The sequence below is a fragment of the Odocoileus virginianus genome, chromosome 16, assembly GCF_023699985.2.
Source record: "Odocoileus virginianus isolate 20LAN1187 ecotype Illinois chromosome 16, Ovbor_1.2, whole genome shotgun sequence".
NCBI classification, from domain to species: domain Eukaryota; kingdom Metazoa; phylum Chordata; class Mammalia; order Artiodactyla; family Cervidae; genus Odocoileus; species Odocoileus virginianus.
In genome coordinates, this window is record NC_069689.1 from 42,837,505 (window position 1) to 42,856,312 (window position 18,808).

Genomic DNA, 18,808 nt, shown 5'->3' on the forward strand with positions numbered 1-18,808 from the left:
TGACAGAGCTCCAAAATGCTTTTGATGATTTTATATACTAGTTTTGATTTTTTAAAATAAGTAACACTCATGATAGAAAAAGTACATCCTAGCCATCTGATTCACCTCTCAAGGCAACTACAGGTCTGAACTCTTGGTCTTCTACACTGAAGGTTATGAGACCACATGGATGCTTCCTGTTTCAGGAATTATAGTGCTCTCCCTCCTTGTCTTCCTTTTCTTTCAGGATGAGCCTTTTTTGCCCATTTGGATCTCACTTCCCTGTCCCCTTCCTCAAGAAGTTCTTACTCTGGGAGAACAGAGCAGGGCAGAGAGGACAGCACTACAGGAGGCTGGTCTGAGGGCATGAGAGCCCTGTGTGAGTGTGCTGGGGGTGGGCGTGGACAGGGTGAGGCATCAGCGGCTAGTATCAAGCAGCGTGGCCAGGTGAATTTGGGTGACAGCCACAAAGTTCACTTCTTGCTCTTGCTCTGTGTCCGTGGAGTGTTGGGACACTCTGGGTCACCTTTCGGAGACTCAGGCTGGTAGGGCAAGCACCAGCTCTAGTTGCAGATCATGGGGACAGAGTGGAGGGCACCCTGGAAAGTCTCACACGGACAACGCAGTGCTCGCCCCCAGGTGATGGGCAACTCTTCCACTCACCCCGCACCCAACTGTTTGCCAGAACTAGTCACATGGCCTCTCCTGAAGGCTGGGGATAGACTATGCAGCCAGACCCCAGGCCCAGAAGAGCAGGGAGCACAGTGATGGCCCAGAGGATGACACAGCCCATGGAGGGCAAAGGGGAAATTTTTAAATTTGTGTGTCTATCATTACTTCTACTTTGTTTTTAAAGTAGACTGTTTTTAAATCCCACTGTGTTCCCAGTGGGATTCCTGTTGCCTTCTTACACCCATACATCACCTTTCATTTACTGTGATGTGTGTTACACCCTAACTCAATTCTCAAGGAAAGGTGTTAGTAAAAGTCTTTTTGATACTTAAAAAAAACAGGAGATTTATTTTTAAAAAATTTAAAACATTTCTTGGCTGTGCCGAGTCTTAGTTGCCACATTGGGGATCTTTAGTTGTAGCATGCAGGATCTTCAGCTGTGGGGTGGAACTCCCAGTTGTGGCATGTGGGATCTAATTCCCTGATCGGGGATTGAACTCAGGCACCCTGCATTGGAAGTGCACAGTCTTAGCCACTGGACCACCAGGGAAGTCCCAGGAGATTTATATTTAAAGTTGGGCTATTTCACAGAGACAGAGCCGTGTTTCCCTGGAGCAGGTCTCAGAGAGGACTTGTGTGTGCCCTGGGTGAGGGTCCTGGGTGCCCACCCAATCAGGTGGGATGGTGGTCATGACCAGGGGGTGGGAGGCAGTCCTGGCCCTGGGTCAGGGGTGAGGCTGGACTGTCACGTATTTGTCTCTCTTGGTCCCCAACCAATCCTGGGGCGGGAGGGGGGGGCAGGGTAAGACATGTCATGGCCATCTCACAGAGTAGAAACCAGAGTCACAGGACTAGGGCAGCTTGCCTGGGGTGGAGAGTTTAAACTTACAGATGTCATACCCTTAGTTTTGCCCTTTGGCAAGGAGGTTGAAGCCTCACACCTCCCTCTGTAACTTTGGTTGCTCCAAGGACAAGATCTACAGGCCAAGTCGTGCCCAGTGCTCACAACACAGAAGTAAGCTCTTCGGCATGGCTGGCCGCAGAATGTTCCAGTGCACTGCTGTTCAGGTCTATGCCCAAACTTGAACAGATGCTTGTTAGGATCAGCTCCAGAGCATCACCTGTTAGGTCTTGGGGCTTTGCTTTGGCCAGTAGCAAATACACCTGAACTGCATTTGGCTCCTAGTTAACAGGAAAATACTGGCTTATACAAGAAAGCACTTTCCTTGTCTATGACGTGACAAAGAGCCCAAAGGGAGATAGCTGGGGCTGGTGTGGAGCGCGCCCCCCCACTTCACTGCCCAGGGCCTCCCTGACCCCCTCCCCCGGTGGGGGGGCCCTGCCCTGGTGCTCCAGTGAGGACCAGGGAGGTGGCGGAGGGCCACAAAGGCTCCTGCCAAGTCGTCCCTCATGGATTTTCCTCAAGCCCCACTCAGGCGTCTCCACAGTGTCCCTGGGCAAGCCCATAAACAGCATTTCATCGTTGTCTCCACGACTTTGGGCTTACTGTTGGGTCAGGCTGAGTCTTGTTGATGTCCTCTACCCGTTTTCCTCTTGAGTTTTCTCTTTTTCAGCAACAGCTACAAACTATTTGCTTAAAGGATAAACCAACTATTTGTCTCTCCTTTTTGTTACAAATATTATTTCCTCTCAATTGATTGTTTTAGTTTGATCTTTTTAGTTTAATTGATCTTTTTAGTTTGTAGAAATTTTTCCATTTACGTTTTTAAGATATTCAGGTTCATGAACCACTTCCGTACGATTTCTAACTTTGGTGAAGAGGCCCTCCCAGCTGGCTCTCGAGAACACGGGCTGAGCTCACTGCAGCTTGTCGCCATCCTGGGGCTGGGCGAGGGCGGCGGGGAAGGCTGAGACCTGACCCTGGGATCCTGAGGGTCACGGAGCAGTCCGGCTGCAAGTGAGGTGGAGCACAGGTTTGGGACAGAGTAGGCACAGGGCCTGGTTTGCATTTGAGAAGTTAACTAGGCAGCCAGGCGGTGTGGAGACAGGAGGACGGGGGAGCGGTAACCTCCGAGTCCCCGCTGGGGGTGAACAGCAGGGACGCAGGCCAGAGGCTCAGGCTTCAGTCCCCCTGAGGCCATGGAAAGCAAGCGGGGAGACTGACAGAGCCCGTCTCTGCACACAGAAACTGCTGGGGGCACATGAGCCGGGAGGGCACGCCCCATCTGCCAGGACAGCGAGTGGGCCGGGTGGGACACGCTCGGACTGTTACTGTGTGTGCTCTACAGAGAGAAGCCATGACTTCATCTTCAGAGTCTGTTTATTTTCAGATAAAAGGAATCACATTTGCCTACATACCCCAGCAAAATCTAAAGTTTAATTTTTATAATTTAATTTTAGGAAAAAGTCAACAGTTTGCACTGGAGGATGATCTCAGGTTCCCACTCCTTTTCTGGGTTAAGCAGCCTCAAACAGTTACTCTTGGTGGTGATGTGAATGTGAATGCATGCGTGTGTACACACAAGTGTGTGCATCCTTTATGAAAGTTCTTGCTGTCGTACCCATACATCTCCCTTTGACAATTTCACTTTTTTTTTATTCTGCTGTACTGTTTAGCAAACAGATAATTTGATATAAGTCCCATATGATGTGATTTCACAATAAGAGGTCTAACCATTGAGATATGACTTAATATGTTAAAGTAATAGAAAAGCTTATTATGTGCAAACAAACAGGGCTTATGCTGCAGCTGCGTCCGAGTTTATTTCACAAAGCTGTAAACACAGGCCCTTTCTCAAGTCCTGCTGATGGAGTCTCTCCTGCCTTCTGTCGGCAGAAGAAGAATGCAGCGGCTGAGGCGCGCTCTGCCCTGTGCGGCTCTTGGCTTCCCCGCCCGTCACTTAAAGGAGCCCATTCATCCCCACGCCGGGCAGTGCTCCTCTCGGGGTCCTTCTGAGGCTTTTCACACACAGGCTTTCCCAAGCGGGAGACATCTGATCTCCGCCTGCCCAAGCGGGGCCCCCAGGCCCCGGGGACGCGGGAGCTTGAGAAACGTGCTGAGAGCCGGGGAGCTGCCAGGGGAAGGGGCAGGGGTCACAGCCCTCCTCCCACCCTGCCCTGAGCTGCTCCCCGACTGAGGGCCCTAGTGTAATTCCACCCCAGGCCTGGGGGTGAAAGTGGGGAGGCCCACGAGGCCAGCCAGGCCCAGCCCTGAGAGTGGACGGAGGGGGCAGGGGCCCAATCAGTTCTGCTCACTGCCTTCCCTGGGGCTGTAAAACCAGCACTGGGGGGGCGGGTACCCAGGGGACTGTGCCCTGGAACAGGAGAACCCTTAAACCCCCGGTGGGGTGGGGTCTTCTCAGCACGTCTTAGCAGCAAGTGGTTCGGAGGACAACCCAGCCTGCCTGCCGGGTCCTCAGAGGGCTGCGGGCTGCAGGCAGAGGGGTCAGGCTGTGGGCCCACGCTGGCTGCGGCCAGGGAACGCTTGCCCCGCAGGAATCACCTCCTCTTCCGCACGTACGCCTCCAGCCGGCCCAGCTCCTCATAGGACTGGTAGAAAATGTCAAATTCCTGCGTGCCCCAGCCCCTCCAGACAGCCAGGCACCACTCTAGATTTTCGTTCTCAAAGCCGCATACAACCGTGTCCTTTGCCACCACGGCAGCATCCGTGAGAACCCTGCAGAGAGATGGGGTCTGAGAAAACCCACAGGAGTTCCTGCTTCCTCAGGGTGGCGACCCTCACCCTGCACCTTCTCAGAGGACAGAGCCTGGCTAAGGGGGCATCTGTGCACCCCAGCCTGGCACCAGCCATGTGCTTCTCTGTCTGGCGGTCTAGCATGTGGGCAGTCTTTCTAAAGCCTATAAAGGGGCATCATTTCAACTTCACCTCAGAGCAGGAATCCTCCCTAACACACCTCAGACCCCAACATGTCCAGAAAAAAGTCAGCCTTCCATGCCTACGAGTTTGGCATCCTTGGATATGGAGGGCTGGCTGTGCGTCCTTGTGTGTGCTTAGCTGCTTATTCGTGTCTGACTCTTTGTGACCACATGGACTGTAGCCCGCCAGGCTCCTCTGTCCATGGGATTCTCCAGGCAAGAATACTGGAGTGGGTTGCCATTTCCTCCTCCAGGGGATCTTCCTGACCCAGGGACTGAACCTGTGCCTTCTGCATTAGCAGGCAGATTCTTTCCCACTGAGCCACCTGGAAATCCCAGGGCTGACTATATTATATCATTTTATATATAAGGTCTTGAGCATCCTTGGACTTCTCTGTATCTGTAAGGGTCCTGCAATCAGTGCCCCCGCAGATGCTGAGAGAGGCTGGAATGATCAATTCTATCCTATAATTCTTGCTTATCAATGGTCCACGACAGATTCTAAGCTTTAACTCAATTTCCTTGCCACTCAATCCAGGCATGATTTTTCTCTCTTACTATGTTTCCACATGCCTAGGAAATGTGGGGGAATATATTAGAAAACCTATACCAAGTCTGATCTACGTACATTTTTAAAAGCAAGTCCTGCATGACCCGGGCACACCCTACACATTTCCTTCCGGGCCTCTGCAGGCCGTGTGCCCCCCTCTAAGCAGACACTGCCAGCCTCTCTTCCCTCTGCCCGTGTGGCCTGACAGCACCAAGGCCAGCATGTAAACTGGGATGTGTAGGGGAATCTGCTCTCGTGGGCCTTGCATGTCTCGGGCACTCAGTAGCTATCTGCCAAGGGACTAACTGTCTCAGCACGACTGAGTGGCTAAGCAGCAGGAAATGTCTCAGACGCATCTCAGAAAGCTGGTGGGCTCGGGCCACGGCCTTCCTTTTGCTGGCTGCCTATGCTGCTTTCTCCCTGCAGTGAGGGTGCCTGCTTTTGGTAAACCTGTCTTTGGGGGCAAACAGGAAAAACAACAGCAGGGGAAAAGTCAAGGGCTCTGATGGTGGACACTCCAAGGTCAACAGGCCTAGCCTCTACGGACACACCTGCTCCCCGGGAAGCCTGACCTGGGACCTGGGGACTACCACTGCCCCCACACTCAGCCAGCACTCAGGAGTAAACCCAGCTCCAGTCTCCAGAACCCCCGGGAGGGCAAGGGCCACTGGCCCAGGTGCCACATACACCTCCATCATCGTTCTGCTCCAGGGAAGACAGGCCGAATGCGATTTCTCCATAAGGGAGAGAAGAGCATGGGACTCAGCCCAGTGAGGGGTGTGGATGCCGTGGGCGGCCTGACAGCCCTAGGAACACTGGCCGGACCAGCCTTGCATCAGTACAGCCAGGTAGGTGGGGTCCAACGGCATCCTACAGTGGCGTCTGGCCTGCCTTCTGATGGCGGTAAGTACAGCTGAGCCCAGAATGGGCATGGCGGGCGTGGACGTGGTGAAGGCTGGTGTGGCCTGGCAGCGTGGCTCCACCTGGTGCCCAGGGGTAGGAGAGGCACCTCAGGAGGGCTCCCAGGCTTGGCAGGAAGAGTGGGGGGCCACCTGAATCCCCATTGTGACTGCAGCTGAAATGGGGCTCTGCAGGCTACCTCGGGCTGGGCAGGTGGTCCACAGGTGCACGGGGCACCCCAGAAAAGGTAGCCGTGACTGTGACTGATGCCCCTCTCAGCTGGCATTTACTGACCCCCTGGGAGCTGCCTCCCGCAGACTCTGTATTGTTCCTCCTCTGCCTCTACTGACAGGGGTGGATACTATCAGTTTTGGGTGGAGGACAGAAGGGCCACAGCCATCACGCAGGGAGGCAGTGGGGGGCCTCGATTCCCTAAGCTACAGCCTGGCCCCCACATAGCTGCCCTCCGTCTTACCCGTGTGGAGTCAGCTCTCGGGCTTTCAAGACAGCAATCACGCGGCCCCGCTGAGTTCCTGCCTCCTTCTCCAGGCCAATGACAATGATATCTCCACCGCGCCTAAGAAACCAGAACCCCGCAGGGGAATCGTTTGTCCAGGGCTGTGCTCTCCAAGGGGAAATGGAGAGGGTGTGCAGAAAGGCAGGGAAACAGACACAGCTTTGGCACATGGATCGGGTTCCTGGGAGGGCCCCAGAGCTGGGTGAGAAGCCCTTTCCCGGTCGGAAACCCGACCACGGCTCTCCTCTCTGGTGCCCTGAGCTCTGGTGGGCTGACGGGCAGCCCTTCTTAGATCTGCTAAAGGAGCCCTCCAGTTCCCGGAGAGAAAGGGCGGCTCCTGATACATCTGACTGTACTTGAAGATTCCCTGCACTCTGGCCCCACAGCAAGAGCAGAGAGGGCGCAGGGTGACACGCCTGCAGGACACCTACCTGGGGACCCAGATGACGTCTTTCACGGCGAGGATCTTCACAGCCTGCAGGTGCTGGCTGAACGCCTCGCCATCCACGGGGCTCAGGTCATGCGCCGACCTGTCGGAGCCCGCGGCTGGCTCGGGCAGCTGGCTGGTGTCCTCGCAGTCAGCGGAGAAGGGCAAGCTGGCAGAGCTCGCTGGGGAGCATGGCAGGCTGGACAGGGAGCAGTAGTCGGTCAGCGAGTCCTGGTGGGTGAGGATCTGCGTGCCCAGCTCCTCGCTGAACATGAAGCTCACGTCGGCAATGGAGCCCCTCGCGGGCTCCCTCAGGCTGGCCACGGGGCTGTCCAGGGGAGGTGGGCCCATCGGGCGCACGGGAAACACGTCCCCAATGGGGCTGGGGTCCCCGCAGAAGTAGCGGGCGCACAGCTGGTAGGTCGCCGAGTGGTACATCACCAAGCAGTTGGCCCTGTCGTCCAGGCACCACACCACCTCCTCACCATGGCACTCCGAGCCGCACACCACAGACGTGACCACCGAGGGCGCCGTGTAGGGCTCTAGCCGCCGGCGTATCTCCAGGGCCGCACAGTCAATGACCAGCAGGCCTGGCCCATTGCTGTACCAGACCTCGGACCCGCTGTTGACCACCTCCATGGCCATCACCGGGTAGGGGTTCTGCCGGGCGTCCTCGTCGGGGATGCTGAACTTGGCCCTGTTGGCCGTGTGTGAGCAGAGGTAGGAGCAGCCGGGGTCTGGGGCGCCCCATGCCGCCGGGAACACCGCCACCAGGCCGTCCGCCAGGCCCGCCAGCACCAGGTAGGAGTTCTGAGGGGGGAAGACAGGGTACTTGATGCCCTTGCAGCTCAGGCATCCAAGGAGAGAGACAGCACGTGCAGGACCCACCTCTGCAGGTACCCCGTGAGCACGCACTTCCTGTCAGCACCTCCCGGCTTCTAACACAGGCCGGGGCTGCCAGCAGGATCTTCCAGTGTGCTCCCAAAGGAGGTGCGGCTCAGGCCCAGAAGAGCCACCTCTGCCCTCCTTCCTGGGAGCAGAAGGGTGCCCGCTGGCACCCGAGCAAGGGCCACGTGCTGCCGGGACCACGCAGCCCACCCTCGGTGAGCCTGGGCCTCCTGCCGGGCCAGGAGGAGGGAGCGGCCTTCCCCTCAGTCACCCAGGCCTCCTCTGAGGCGGGAGTGGTGCCCTCCTTCCCCTGAACTCTGCTGCATAAACTGATGGTGGCTGTGGGTGCCCCACGGGGCTGGGACTCCCGCTCGCCACTTCCACAAGAGCAGGCCTGGGTCTGTGTGTCCACCACTGCCCCCAGGGCCAGCCCGCACAGGGAAGGGACGACTCCCAGCCACCTCGGGGACCCCCCTCCCCGGTTTTCTGCTCAGGTACCAACGGGTGCCTGCTGAGCTAAATCTTGAAGAAATCACTTTCAGCTCAGTCCTCTAACGGAGGCACCTCTTGGCCACCACACCGCATGCCCTGCTTCCCACATCTACTCTGAAATGCTGTGGTCCAGCTGACACTGAGAGGGCCCTCAGGGTGTCCCTGCCCTGCCTTGAAGCACATGTTCTTCTACGACCACCAGAGGTCACCAGGCAGGGGCAGTGCTGAACGCTGGGCCCAGCCCTGCTGCCTTGGAGCGTCTATGCAAAGCTGGGAGTGGAGAGCAGCTGAGCAGGCTCCATGCCCAGGTAGGCCAGGAGGGGGACAGGAAGGGTTCAGGAGCACAAAGCCAGAGCCGGGAAAGGGCAGAGGCGCGGGCCTTGCGCCAGCGAGGGAGAGCAGCAGAAAGCCTCCTTGTCAGGAGCTGGGGAGGCAGGCTGTCCAGGGCGATGAGTGAACCAGCCCCGAGATCAACAGCCCTCAGAACGCTTATCAAAATCCATCTCCAGGATTCCAGGACAGAAAAGAGCCAAAGCAAATAGGAGCGAGGTCTCTCTCTGAGTCCCAGCTCCAGGCCCCAGCCAGGCGGCGAGTCCCACGTCCCGGCTGGGTGTGGACATGCACGTGCAAGAATTCAGGGTCTGCCCTCTGCGGCCAAGGGGCAGCACGTCCTCTGAGGGTGCAGACACGCCGACAGGGAGGCCCCGCACAGAGCCGGCTTTATTCCCGCCGGCCTGCGGGCGGCAGTGCCCCGGCTTGGGGCTCTGGCCAGCCACGGCCTTAAATAACACTTTGTGCCGTGCTCTGCGCTTCAGTGCAACTGGGTCCTGAGCTGCCCGGCCTCGCCTGTGGGGCCACAGTCATAGCTGACTCTAAGACTGAGTTCAGGTTTTTTTTTTTCTTAAGAAACGAAACCATAGAGGCGTGGAGAGGAGACTGTATGTAGTTCACGACTGTCAGGAAGTAGCAACAATGCTCTCATTTACCCAGAGTGCTGGCCCAGAGCTTCGGGTACGCTGTGCCCAGAGATCCTCCTTACCATCTCTTTTACACCCACTTTGCAGATGGGAAAACTAGAATCAGATGATGGTAGTCGACTCGTTTTAACAAAGCCGTACCAATAATGGCCCTTTGAGCTGGGAGCTACACAAACAAGTGCCTCAGGCCCCACAAAGGGGTTCCCGAGGCTGGAGAAGCCTTGGGGACATCATCGAGGAGCTTCTCAGAGTGGGGGGTCATGGCCCTGATCTTCAGAAATGAATAGGAAGAGGTGTGAGCAGCTGGATCGGTTCTGGAGGGAAGGGGCTGCTGGGCACGCGGTGCTGGGTGGGGAGGGTGTGCGGCGGGGCCAGCCTGTGGGCTGGGCCTGATCTCAGGAGCTGCAGTGCTTGGGGCCCTGGCTGGGGCGGGCACCACTCGCAGATTCACTTGAGAACGGCAGGAGCTAGAGGCTGAGGTGGTGAGTCTTTGGGGCTAGACTGAGGTCTGGGCTGGATGGTGTGTACCCCAGAGCAGGCAGAGCTGGAGGGGGCGGGGATACGGCTGCCCAGCAGGGGTGGGGGCCTGCCAGGGCCTGGGGGCTGAGTGGCCGTGGGGGTGCCGGGCCAGGTTCTCAGGGGGTGCACATGCAACTGCTCCTGGATGCCATCTGTACCAGAAAAGCCTCTCACTCCAGCTGGAGCTGTGGCGCTTGCCTGCGGGACGCAAGCCTTCCACTCAGCCCTTAGTTTTACTGGTCACTCGCTTCCCTGGTGTTCAGATGGTAGAGAATCTGCCTGCAATGCAGGCGACTCGAGTTCAGTCCCTGGGTCGGGACAATCCCCTGGAGGAGGAAATGGCAACCCATTTCAGTATTTCTTGCCTGGAGAATCCTAAGGACAGAGGAGCCTGGCGAGCTACAGTCCACGGGGTCACAAAGAGCTGGACACGTTTGAGCAGCTAATGCTTAGGTTCTTGGAAACCCAGAGGCACTGAGGATGGCCCGGGTCTCCTGTCTCTATGGCTGACTATAGCCTAGGCCTGGTGGTCCAGAAGAACATGGTTCTGCTCCCTTCCCTATCTGCCCAACGGAACAGGTGACGGAGAACCAGAAACCTGTGCACCCGCCTCCTTATCTCACCTTTTTTATAATAGGTACCGCCAAGAAGCAGGTGACGATGGCCGGGGTGTCCAAAGCCCGCTGGGGTGTGTTCAGTGGACACATGCCCTTGAGGCTGTAGATGTAGATCTTCTGGTCCTGCAGAGGAGACAGTCAGCATGAGAGCTGGCTGCAACGGGCCTGCCAGCTCCCGGGGTGCACTTGGCCTCAGGAGGCCATTCACCCCTTGGGAAGTAACATTTATTGAGGCGTTCTGGTTGGCTGGTTTCATGTTTCTGTTCTTTCTGGAAACTCTGAAAACTACAGAACAGTCTAAAGAAAAACATAAAATCGTCCACAATCCAATATTCAGAGAAAGCCACCTTTGAAATCTGGGACCCAGACTTCCAGTTCTCTACGTGTATTCGTGTGTGTCTGCATTCCCAACAGTGGGACCACACTGCTATGCTGTTTCCACGACGAGTGTGGGCAGAGGTTCTCTCCTCCCTGGTCTGTTAGTGAGTGAGGCATGTCCATCACTTGAGTACACCAGAATTTGGCTTATATGCTGTCATGTGTTTATTCTGTTCATTTTCACTACTATGAGTTGCACTGGAATGAGTATTCTTACACTCCTGTCTTGTCTGAGTGTTCCTGTGTTTGCCTGTCTTGGTTTTTTTCCTGAGAGCAAATTCTTAAAACTGAAATTACTAAGGCTTACAAGGCATGAATACTGTTGAGATTTCTGATGCATATTTGAACTATACTTGCCATCTGGAAAGGCTGCACCAATTCATATTCTCCTGCCCAGTAGCTTCAGATCATGTGTTTTTGTGGCATTCCTCTCTGGAGTCTCAAAAGATAGTTCCTTGTGCCTTCTGCTGACCTCTTTACATGAAAGCAAGAGGCCTCAGAGCTGAGTGGATTTGCTGTTAGGCAGGCGGTGTTATAAGAAACCCGGTCACTTCACCAGCCTACTAGGGTGAATCCCTCTTGCTGGGATTCTGCACTTGACACATCAAAGCTACATCCCAGCCACCAGTCAGGAACTAGGCGGGTGAGTCAGCCCTGTGAGTGTGTGAAGTTTCAAACGTTCCTGGGTGTCCTGCCTGTTTTGTTGCTAAACCTGACCCCCAGGGGTGGGAGTTTCCCACCTCCATTAGAGCCCTACAGGGGTGTGGTTACCTCGGTGGCCGTCCACAGCGAGTTCTGGATCTTGAGTTGGCAGCTCAGCTTCATTCCCGCACAGCTCATATGCTGCACTTCCAGAAGGCCCTTCTCCGTGTTCACCACCGTGTAGTTCCTACAAGCGGCAACAGCGATGCAGTCAGCATGGACCTCCCTCCCGAGGGCAGGCCTGGAGCAGCCTTGGAGGAGGGCATCAGCTGTGGGTCTGGCCTACCCCTTCCAGCCCAGCGTCCAATTCTGCACGTTCTGAGGGGCTCAAGGCTGCGGCAGAGCCTGGTTCTACCTACCTCGTGATGCTTGAACATTTAGGCAGAGAAAGGCCATTCCCAAGAGGAAGAATGACCCCTCTCTCTGTGATCTTTGACAGATCAAATAGTTGCATGAAGGGACACCAGGAGGCCGTACGTGCACCACAGTCACTCCCTGCCCCCTCCCTGGGCATGTCCTCTCTCCGCCCCCAGGAGAGTACATCAGGTCCACTAGAGACACGGTGAGTGAGCTGCAGAGTAGACGGGGCAGGCAGCGGCAGGGGGGGCCTCGAAAAAGCATAAGTGCCCTGAGAACTCACAAGCTGCTGTTTTCGAGGGTGGCCTTTCTCTCACCCGCCCACCCCTATGTCTCCCTGCATTGCCGTCTGTCCCCCCACCACCCTTGATGAACACCCCGTGTGCTCACTGCCGTAGGGGAGCCTGCAACTGGGGCAGGGGTGGGTTATTCACCCAGGCCCTGCAGATCCGTCCTGCAGTCCAAGGGAGTAAGTCAAGTGAGTGGCTAGCAGTTCTCAATGTAAAACTTTTCTGCCATCAAATTTTGGAAACCCTTGCCACAGTCGACGGATAATGTGTATTTGTAGATGATAGAATTGAGTGAAAAATCAGCAAATGAAAACTTTCTTCAAAGTTATATTCCATTCCTCCTTTTCTGCAGTCTTTTTTCTATGAACTGAAAAGATAAAACTAGGATACTATAAATAACTTTACATATAACTTGGAAAAAATTTAAAATATAGAGAAACCTACAGGATAACACTCCCCTATTCCCTCCAACAAGAATTTTATGTGTATCCTGTTTTCTGCACATACCCTCTTCCTTCTTACCCCCTTTGTTGTTCAATTGCTAATTCACGTCTCTTTGCGACCCCATGGACTGCAGCACACCAGGCCTCCCTGTCCTGCACCGTCTCCCAGTGTCATCTGCTCAAGCTTATGTCCATTGAGTCGGTGCCCTTCTCCCTAATTCAGGATGGTCTCATTTTCCCCTCAACTCTCGCTTTCCAGGATCACTGCCCTTTGTGCTCTGGTTTCAGTGAGCTTGTCCCTTCTTCAGGCTGGTGGTAAGCTTTTAAAACCTTTCCACATCACAGGGGCCTTTCCCTTTGCACTGGAGATGAGCTTTTACCGCTTTGGGCAGTGTTGTCTCCAAAACTGTGGGTGAGTCTGTAAGACTGAGATGGTAAAGAAAGCACCGTCGTGGGGCGGCAGGGACGGGGGAGGTGGGGCAGAGCTGATCCAGAAGCTGTGCCGAGCACAGCACCCCTGGGAAAGGCTCCTAGGTGTGCAAATGCTGGGTCAAAGGGCATGAGTATCTCAAGGCCATTTAAGACAAACCAACAAATTGTTTTTCAGACAGACGTGCAAATTTACATGCTTACCGGTAAGGTATGACCAACTTTAGCAGTTTCCATTATTATGTTTGAAAACAAAGTTTGCCAATAGGATAAGAAAAAGGAATCTTGCAGATTGAATTTATATTTCTTGATTATCAGAAAGTTCAAATGTTAAAAAATATTCCTTGCCTATTTTATGACTGAGATTTTAGTATTTTTTCCCACCGATGTGTAAAAGTCTCTGAAATAAAGATAATAATTTCTAATTTTCTCTATTTGTTTAAAAGATTTTTGAGAGTCTGCTGAGAAAATACATATTGGTGGGAAAATGGGATTTGTTTTTATATTTATATATCTGATGAGCATTTCATTTTATGTATACCTTTATATCCTTTAACAGTAAGAGGGCTTTATTTTCACAATAGACAGTATGCCTGCATTTCCTGGTCTTCTGAGAGTGTGACATTCCCCAAAGGCATTTGTGACATCAGGATGCTGTCTGTGCCCATGAAGGAGTTTGAAAACTAAGTGTGTGCTAAGTCACTTTAGTCGTGTCTGACTCTTTGCGACTCTCTGGACTGTAGCCTGCCAGGCTCCTCTGTCCATGGGATTTCCCAGGCAATAATACTGGAGTGGGTTGGCATTTTCTTCTCCATGGGATCTTCCAGACCCAGGGATTGAACCTGTGTCTTTTATGTCTCCTGTTATGTGCTGTCATTCAAACCAGAGGGCCCAGCCCCTCCCTCTCAACTCTTCCCTCCTTTCTTCTTTTGCAGAGTGCATATCATAGCCCACGCGCTCATCACCCAGCTTCAGTAACTATCACTCTATGGCCATGTCAGTTCATCTCTGCCCCCATCCATTTTTTTCTCTCCCCAGATTCTTATGAAGCAAGTCCCCAGAATCATCTTTTTATCTAACTTTTATCTGTATTTATCTCTAAAAAATTATTAGAAAAAAAAAATAGAAACCTAACCACAGTGCATGACCACACCTAAGAAGAGATGCTAATTCCTTAATGTCATGAATGGCCAGTGTTCCATCTTCCCTAATTCTCTCATCGTTGCTTTCACAGTTTACTTGACCACATTTCCATTGATTTTTATGTCTCCAAGTCTTTTGATAGGCTTCCCTTCCCTATCTCGTTCTCTCTGAGGAGGTCATGTGCTGAAGACACGGGCGGAGCCCTGTGGAATTCCTGCAGCCCATCTTGAGTCTCAATTAGATTTCATCTGATTTCTTGGGCTAGAATACATCCTCATTAGGGTGTGTGCTTCTCTTGGGAGGCACACAATGTCGGGATCTCGCTCCCTCTGTGATTGTTATTGATCATTGCCGACGTCCATTATTTCAATAGGGATTACAAAATACTGCCATTCTAATTCTAGTATTTCTTCTCTATTTATTAGCTTCATTTACCCTAAAAAGAAAAACTTCCTCCTATCATCTCTTTTGCTAGCTACCCAGGGGCACAGCTTGAATAGAAAAGGCAGACTAAAATCTTGATTCTTTCCAGATAGACTAGTTTTCGAAATATTAAGTTTGTTCCCTGGGAGCCTCCAATGATGATAAATGAGGAGTTTTAAAAATTAAAAATCTTTTTAATTACTATTTTTATTAAGTAGCATTAGAAACTTGTGAATTTAAACAATTTGATGTGTCTCAATTTATTGTAGATATTTATTCTTGCTGAGGCTTGTTGCCCTATCTTTGACCCATGGGAACCTCTTCAGGTTGGTTCCTGAGTCTGTTTGATCTGTCCTCACTATCTCTGATGGCATCCTTGTTTTCAGAGTGTCCTATGTTTCAGGCCTACTTCCTCCCCCAAATCTGGAGTCAGTCACTTCTCCAGTAAGCTGTGGTTCTCCTGGCCCTTAGAGAGGACCATCTGCATCCTAGGGGGTCTCACTGGCATTTGGTCAGTCATTGTTTCTAGGCCTTTTCAATGGGCAGAGCGAGGAAATATGAGTTCATTATTCTTAAAATACAAATCTATCCAATTTAAATTCAGAACTACAGAAGTTTTATTTAACCTGTTTTTTATATTTTACATGATAAATATCACAATTTGCAATGTATGGCATCAATATAATTACTCACTAACTTTACCCTATAGATATAAGCAATGCCTTAAAATAGCAACACTACCACCACCATTATAATTACTGACTGTGTGTATATATACACACACACATATATATGTATTTTTAACATGGATATGGATATTTATGTATACACTGTTTACATATATACTTTTCTGTTTTTTAGGGCATGGTTTCTCAGAGCACGTCTTATGTCAGAATGCTCCGTCACAGTGGCATAAAACCTGATGAAAACCTTACCAACAGTGACCTAAGTAAAATGGCAAAGTCCTTCTCATTTATTTCATTGCATCTTAAGCTTTGCTTCATCTAAGCCTTACCATATTTGCACACCTGCACATATTTGTACTAGGCTTCCTAGAAAACTATTCATGCCATGAAAGGCTCTCCTGCTTCTGAAGATGTCACACTAGCTAGGTGGGAGAGTCCAGGACTGAAGCATCTCACATGGGATGTACTTTTCAAATCCCTGGCCTCACTGTCCTTCTCCTTGAATGAATATGAAATCCTCTCCCCCAGACCCTTGTCCTTCCTGCCCCATCACTAAGAAGAGACGCCCCTGGAAGTTGGGTGGGTGGCAGCATGAATCTTTATATTGGGGAACCCTTTCTGCTTGACCAGGGGCCCCTTCCCTCCTCTCTACTCAGCACCTCCACTAGCACATTCCTCTCTTCCTGACCCTCAGCATCATTTACTTTCTCTGCTATTGAGCTGCAAGTAACTCCCACCTTAAAACATAACCCTCCCTTGCCCCTTGCCCCTCATGTCCCAGGCAGACACCACATTTTCTCTGCTTCTCTTATTCACAAACCCACATGTGCTTGTCTGTATGCATGTGGACTGCTTTCTCTTTTAAGCAGACTCCATCAGGATTTCAACTCGCCATTTACTAAACATCTCTCGCCATGATCATCCACGACTGCTCCCCACCCACCGCTGCCCCCTACTCTGACATCAGCAGGTTATGGCAAGCCTCAGATGTTACCTGGACTCCTCCTTGCCTTCCCAGAACACCACCATGTACTCCTGGCCCTGGGATGAGAAGAAGGACGTCTGCTTCCCGCAGGGCAGTTGGTACATGAAGGTTGCAAAGGTCGGGTCCTTCATCTGGCTCACCACCGCCAGGGCCAGTGGTCGCTGAGGGAGAGAGGCCCACAGGGTCATGAGTGAGGGTCACTTACAACCAAATGGGTGCCCACTCTGTCCTCAAAACTAAGGATCTTAAACCAGGAAGAAGTAGAATCTGCTCATTCAGGACCCAACCAAAACAAGAAGCCAAACCAACTTTAGATACCAGAAATAAACCCTTCCAAGCATCTGGGTCATCATCATCCATGGCAACTCAAAACCAGGTGGTCAGGTTAGCATAAGCTCTGATATTCCAACTCCTGTGTCCAGGGACACACAGTCATAGAAGAATTTTTCTCAGACCTCATTTATTCTCAATAACCAAGTCTAATGTGATAAATGAGTTTTTACCCTGAAACCATTGATCTCTTCCAAAATCAACTAGCTTCAAAATGGTAATATGATAATATGATTCCTGCTTCTCATGAGCAAACTTTCTCCCCATTCCTTTAAAAAGAGATATGTACATTTGCACTGCTCTTGCCTGGGGGCTATACTGCTATAAAGGGGTTGGTTTGCTTAACATAAAAGTTGCATAAAAGTTGGGGAGGAAAAGAGACTTTGTTTTTCCTGAGAGTGACACTCACACAAAGAAAATGAACTTGGTGCGTCAGACTAGTACATATCTCTTTGTAAGAGATGAACAGAGAAGGACCTACTTGTTTTAGACCCTCAGTGAAGAGTGGACAGGCAACCACACAGGTGTGCTCTGGAGACCCACCGCCCCCACCAGCTGCAGGAGCTGCGAGGCCCCAGGCTCTGGGACCCCAGGTACCTTTTCCGGCTTCGTATCCCAGCACTCCATCATTAGTGCCTGCAGTCGATGGAACTGCACTTCCTCTGGCTGACCCAGAACTGGGCGGATGCCCTTGGACAGTTTCTTGGCGATCTGAAGCTGGTGCTGGCCCAGTGCAGGCCGCTGTCCTGACAGCAACTCGTAGAGCACCATCCCATAGGAGAACATGTCTACCTGGGCAGAGAGGCAAGCCAAATCAGACACCCTGACCGGGCCCAGCAGATCTTGCAAGCTGGCCCTGAGAGAGAGGGAGTGGGGAGACACGTTAGAGAAGGAAAACGTGGGTTCTGCCCAAAGGAAGGCAATTATCAATTCACCAGTCCATCCACCTCTCCCCACCTTTCCAGGCATTCAACCAACCATCTGACCTTCCATGATTCTGTCCCCTAATCCATCTATCTTCCAGTCCTTTTTTCCCTTCCTTCCTCCCTCCCACCTTTCTATGAATCCATCTATCTACCCACACACATGATCACTTGCTCTTCTGCACATTTATCTGTCCTTCTGTCCAATGTATCCATATATGCAGCCCTTTGACTATCCTGCCCATTTACCCATCCATCTTCCCAAACTTCCTTCCATCCATCTACTAAACACATAATGAAAACCTGGTGTCAAGCACTGCATAAGGGCTTGAAGGATGCCAAGGTACTTTCCCTTTATCAAAACAAGGCAGGAAAATGCAAACCCTTGGTTTAACATGCTTGATAGTAGAAGTACATGCAAATCACAAAAAAGGGGAAAGTCTCCCAGATCACAACATCTTGATTCATTTAAATGCCATGAAAAATCCCCTAAAGGAGAGAGTGACACGGGTCTTCATAAAGGTCAAGAAATAACCTTATAGCAGGAGAATCGCTAAGATAGACCTGAGCATTTTCAATGTGAAGGTTCTGTTATAAATTTAGTTATGAGATGCTTTGCCGTCTGCTACACAGAAGCTTATTTTTGTCACTCTGATTTGCTCTTTCTATCTTGGTTAATAGCCACAGTGCTGAGTTAACATGCTTGAAGCCATCATGAATGATGGCTCAATGAGTCAATGACTCATCTGCAGGTCACCAAATAATGAGAAATTATAGACAAGAGGAGTTTCACTGCTGGATGACTAATTAGCCAGGGCCAGCCCCAGATGCAAGGTGAGCTGCAAGAGAGTTTGAAGTTGTCCTTTACCTGCACCTACCAAACAGTCCTCAGGGAAGAAGGCCTCGTCCCAGTCAAGGCTGGCCATGCGGCCGTCTAGGAGGCCGTGCTGGACCTGCCAGAATCACTCTCTCCTCTTGGCTTTAGTGACGCTGCCTTTTGATTTGACCAGGAGCCTTTAGCATCCTTATCTGTCTGTCCCTCACAAGCCACTGTGAGGCTGGTCCTCTGTCCCCCTTTTGCATATCTGACTGGCAGAACTGGGACCCATATCTGGGCGTGTCTCCGTCTTAGAATTTTTGTCCACTGTGCACAGCCTCTACTATGTTTCTGAACTGAGGTTTGAGAATTCTGGGGTTTGGTCACTGTTCTGCAGCTAAGGAGAAGTCACCCTTGATGTTTCTAGGTGGACACAGGCCTCTGTGCCCTTCTGGTTCATTCCAGGGCCTCCCGGTCGAGCATGGGAGAGGAGAGATGTGTGCCTGAGGGTGTGCAGAGCCCAGAGC

The 18,808-nt window shown here is 52.0% G+C and overlaps 1 protein-coding gene across 5 annotated transcripts in view; it reads right to left on the reverse strand.

The window, feature by feature from the left end:
• Positions 1–2,914: 2,914 nt before the first annotated feature.
• The window catches only part of LRRK1 (leucine rich repeat kinase 1), a 140,518-nt gene continuing 124,624 nt past the window's right edge, over positions 2,915–18,808 (reverse strand). For 4 of the 5 annotated variants that reach the window (XM_070478130.1, XM_070478131.1, XM_070478133.1 and 1 more), the window contains exons 28-34: positions 17,139–17,333; positions 16,221–16,372; positions 11,525–11,642; positions 10,382–10,498; positions 6,887–7,692; positions 6,414–6,515; positions 2,915–4,288 (exon numbers count right to left, since the gene is read on the reverse strand). In XM_070478130.1, the coding sequence (XP_070334231.1) occupies positions 4,111–4,288; positions 6,414–6,515; positions 6,887–7,692; positions 10,382–10,498; positions 11,525–11,642; positions 16,221–16,372; positions 17,139–17,333 (1,668 nt within the window). In that variant the 3' untranslated portion in view covers positions 2,915–4,110. The remainder of the gene's footprint in view (positions 4,289–6,413; positions 6,516–6,886; positions 7,693–10,381; positions 10,499–11,524; positions 11,643–16,220; positions 16,373–17,138; positions 17,334–18,808) is intronic. The other variant, XM_070478135.1, reaches the window with a different exon arrangement.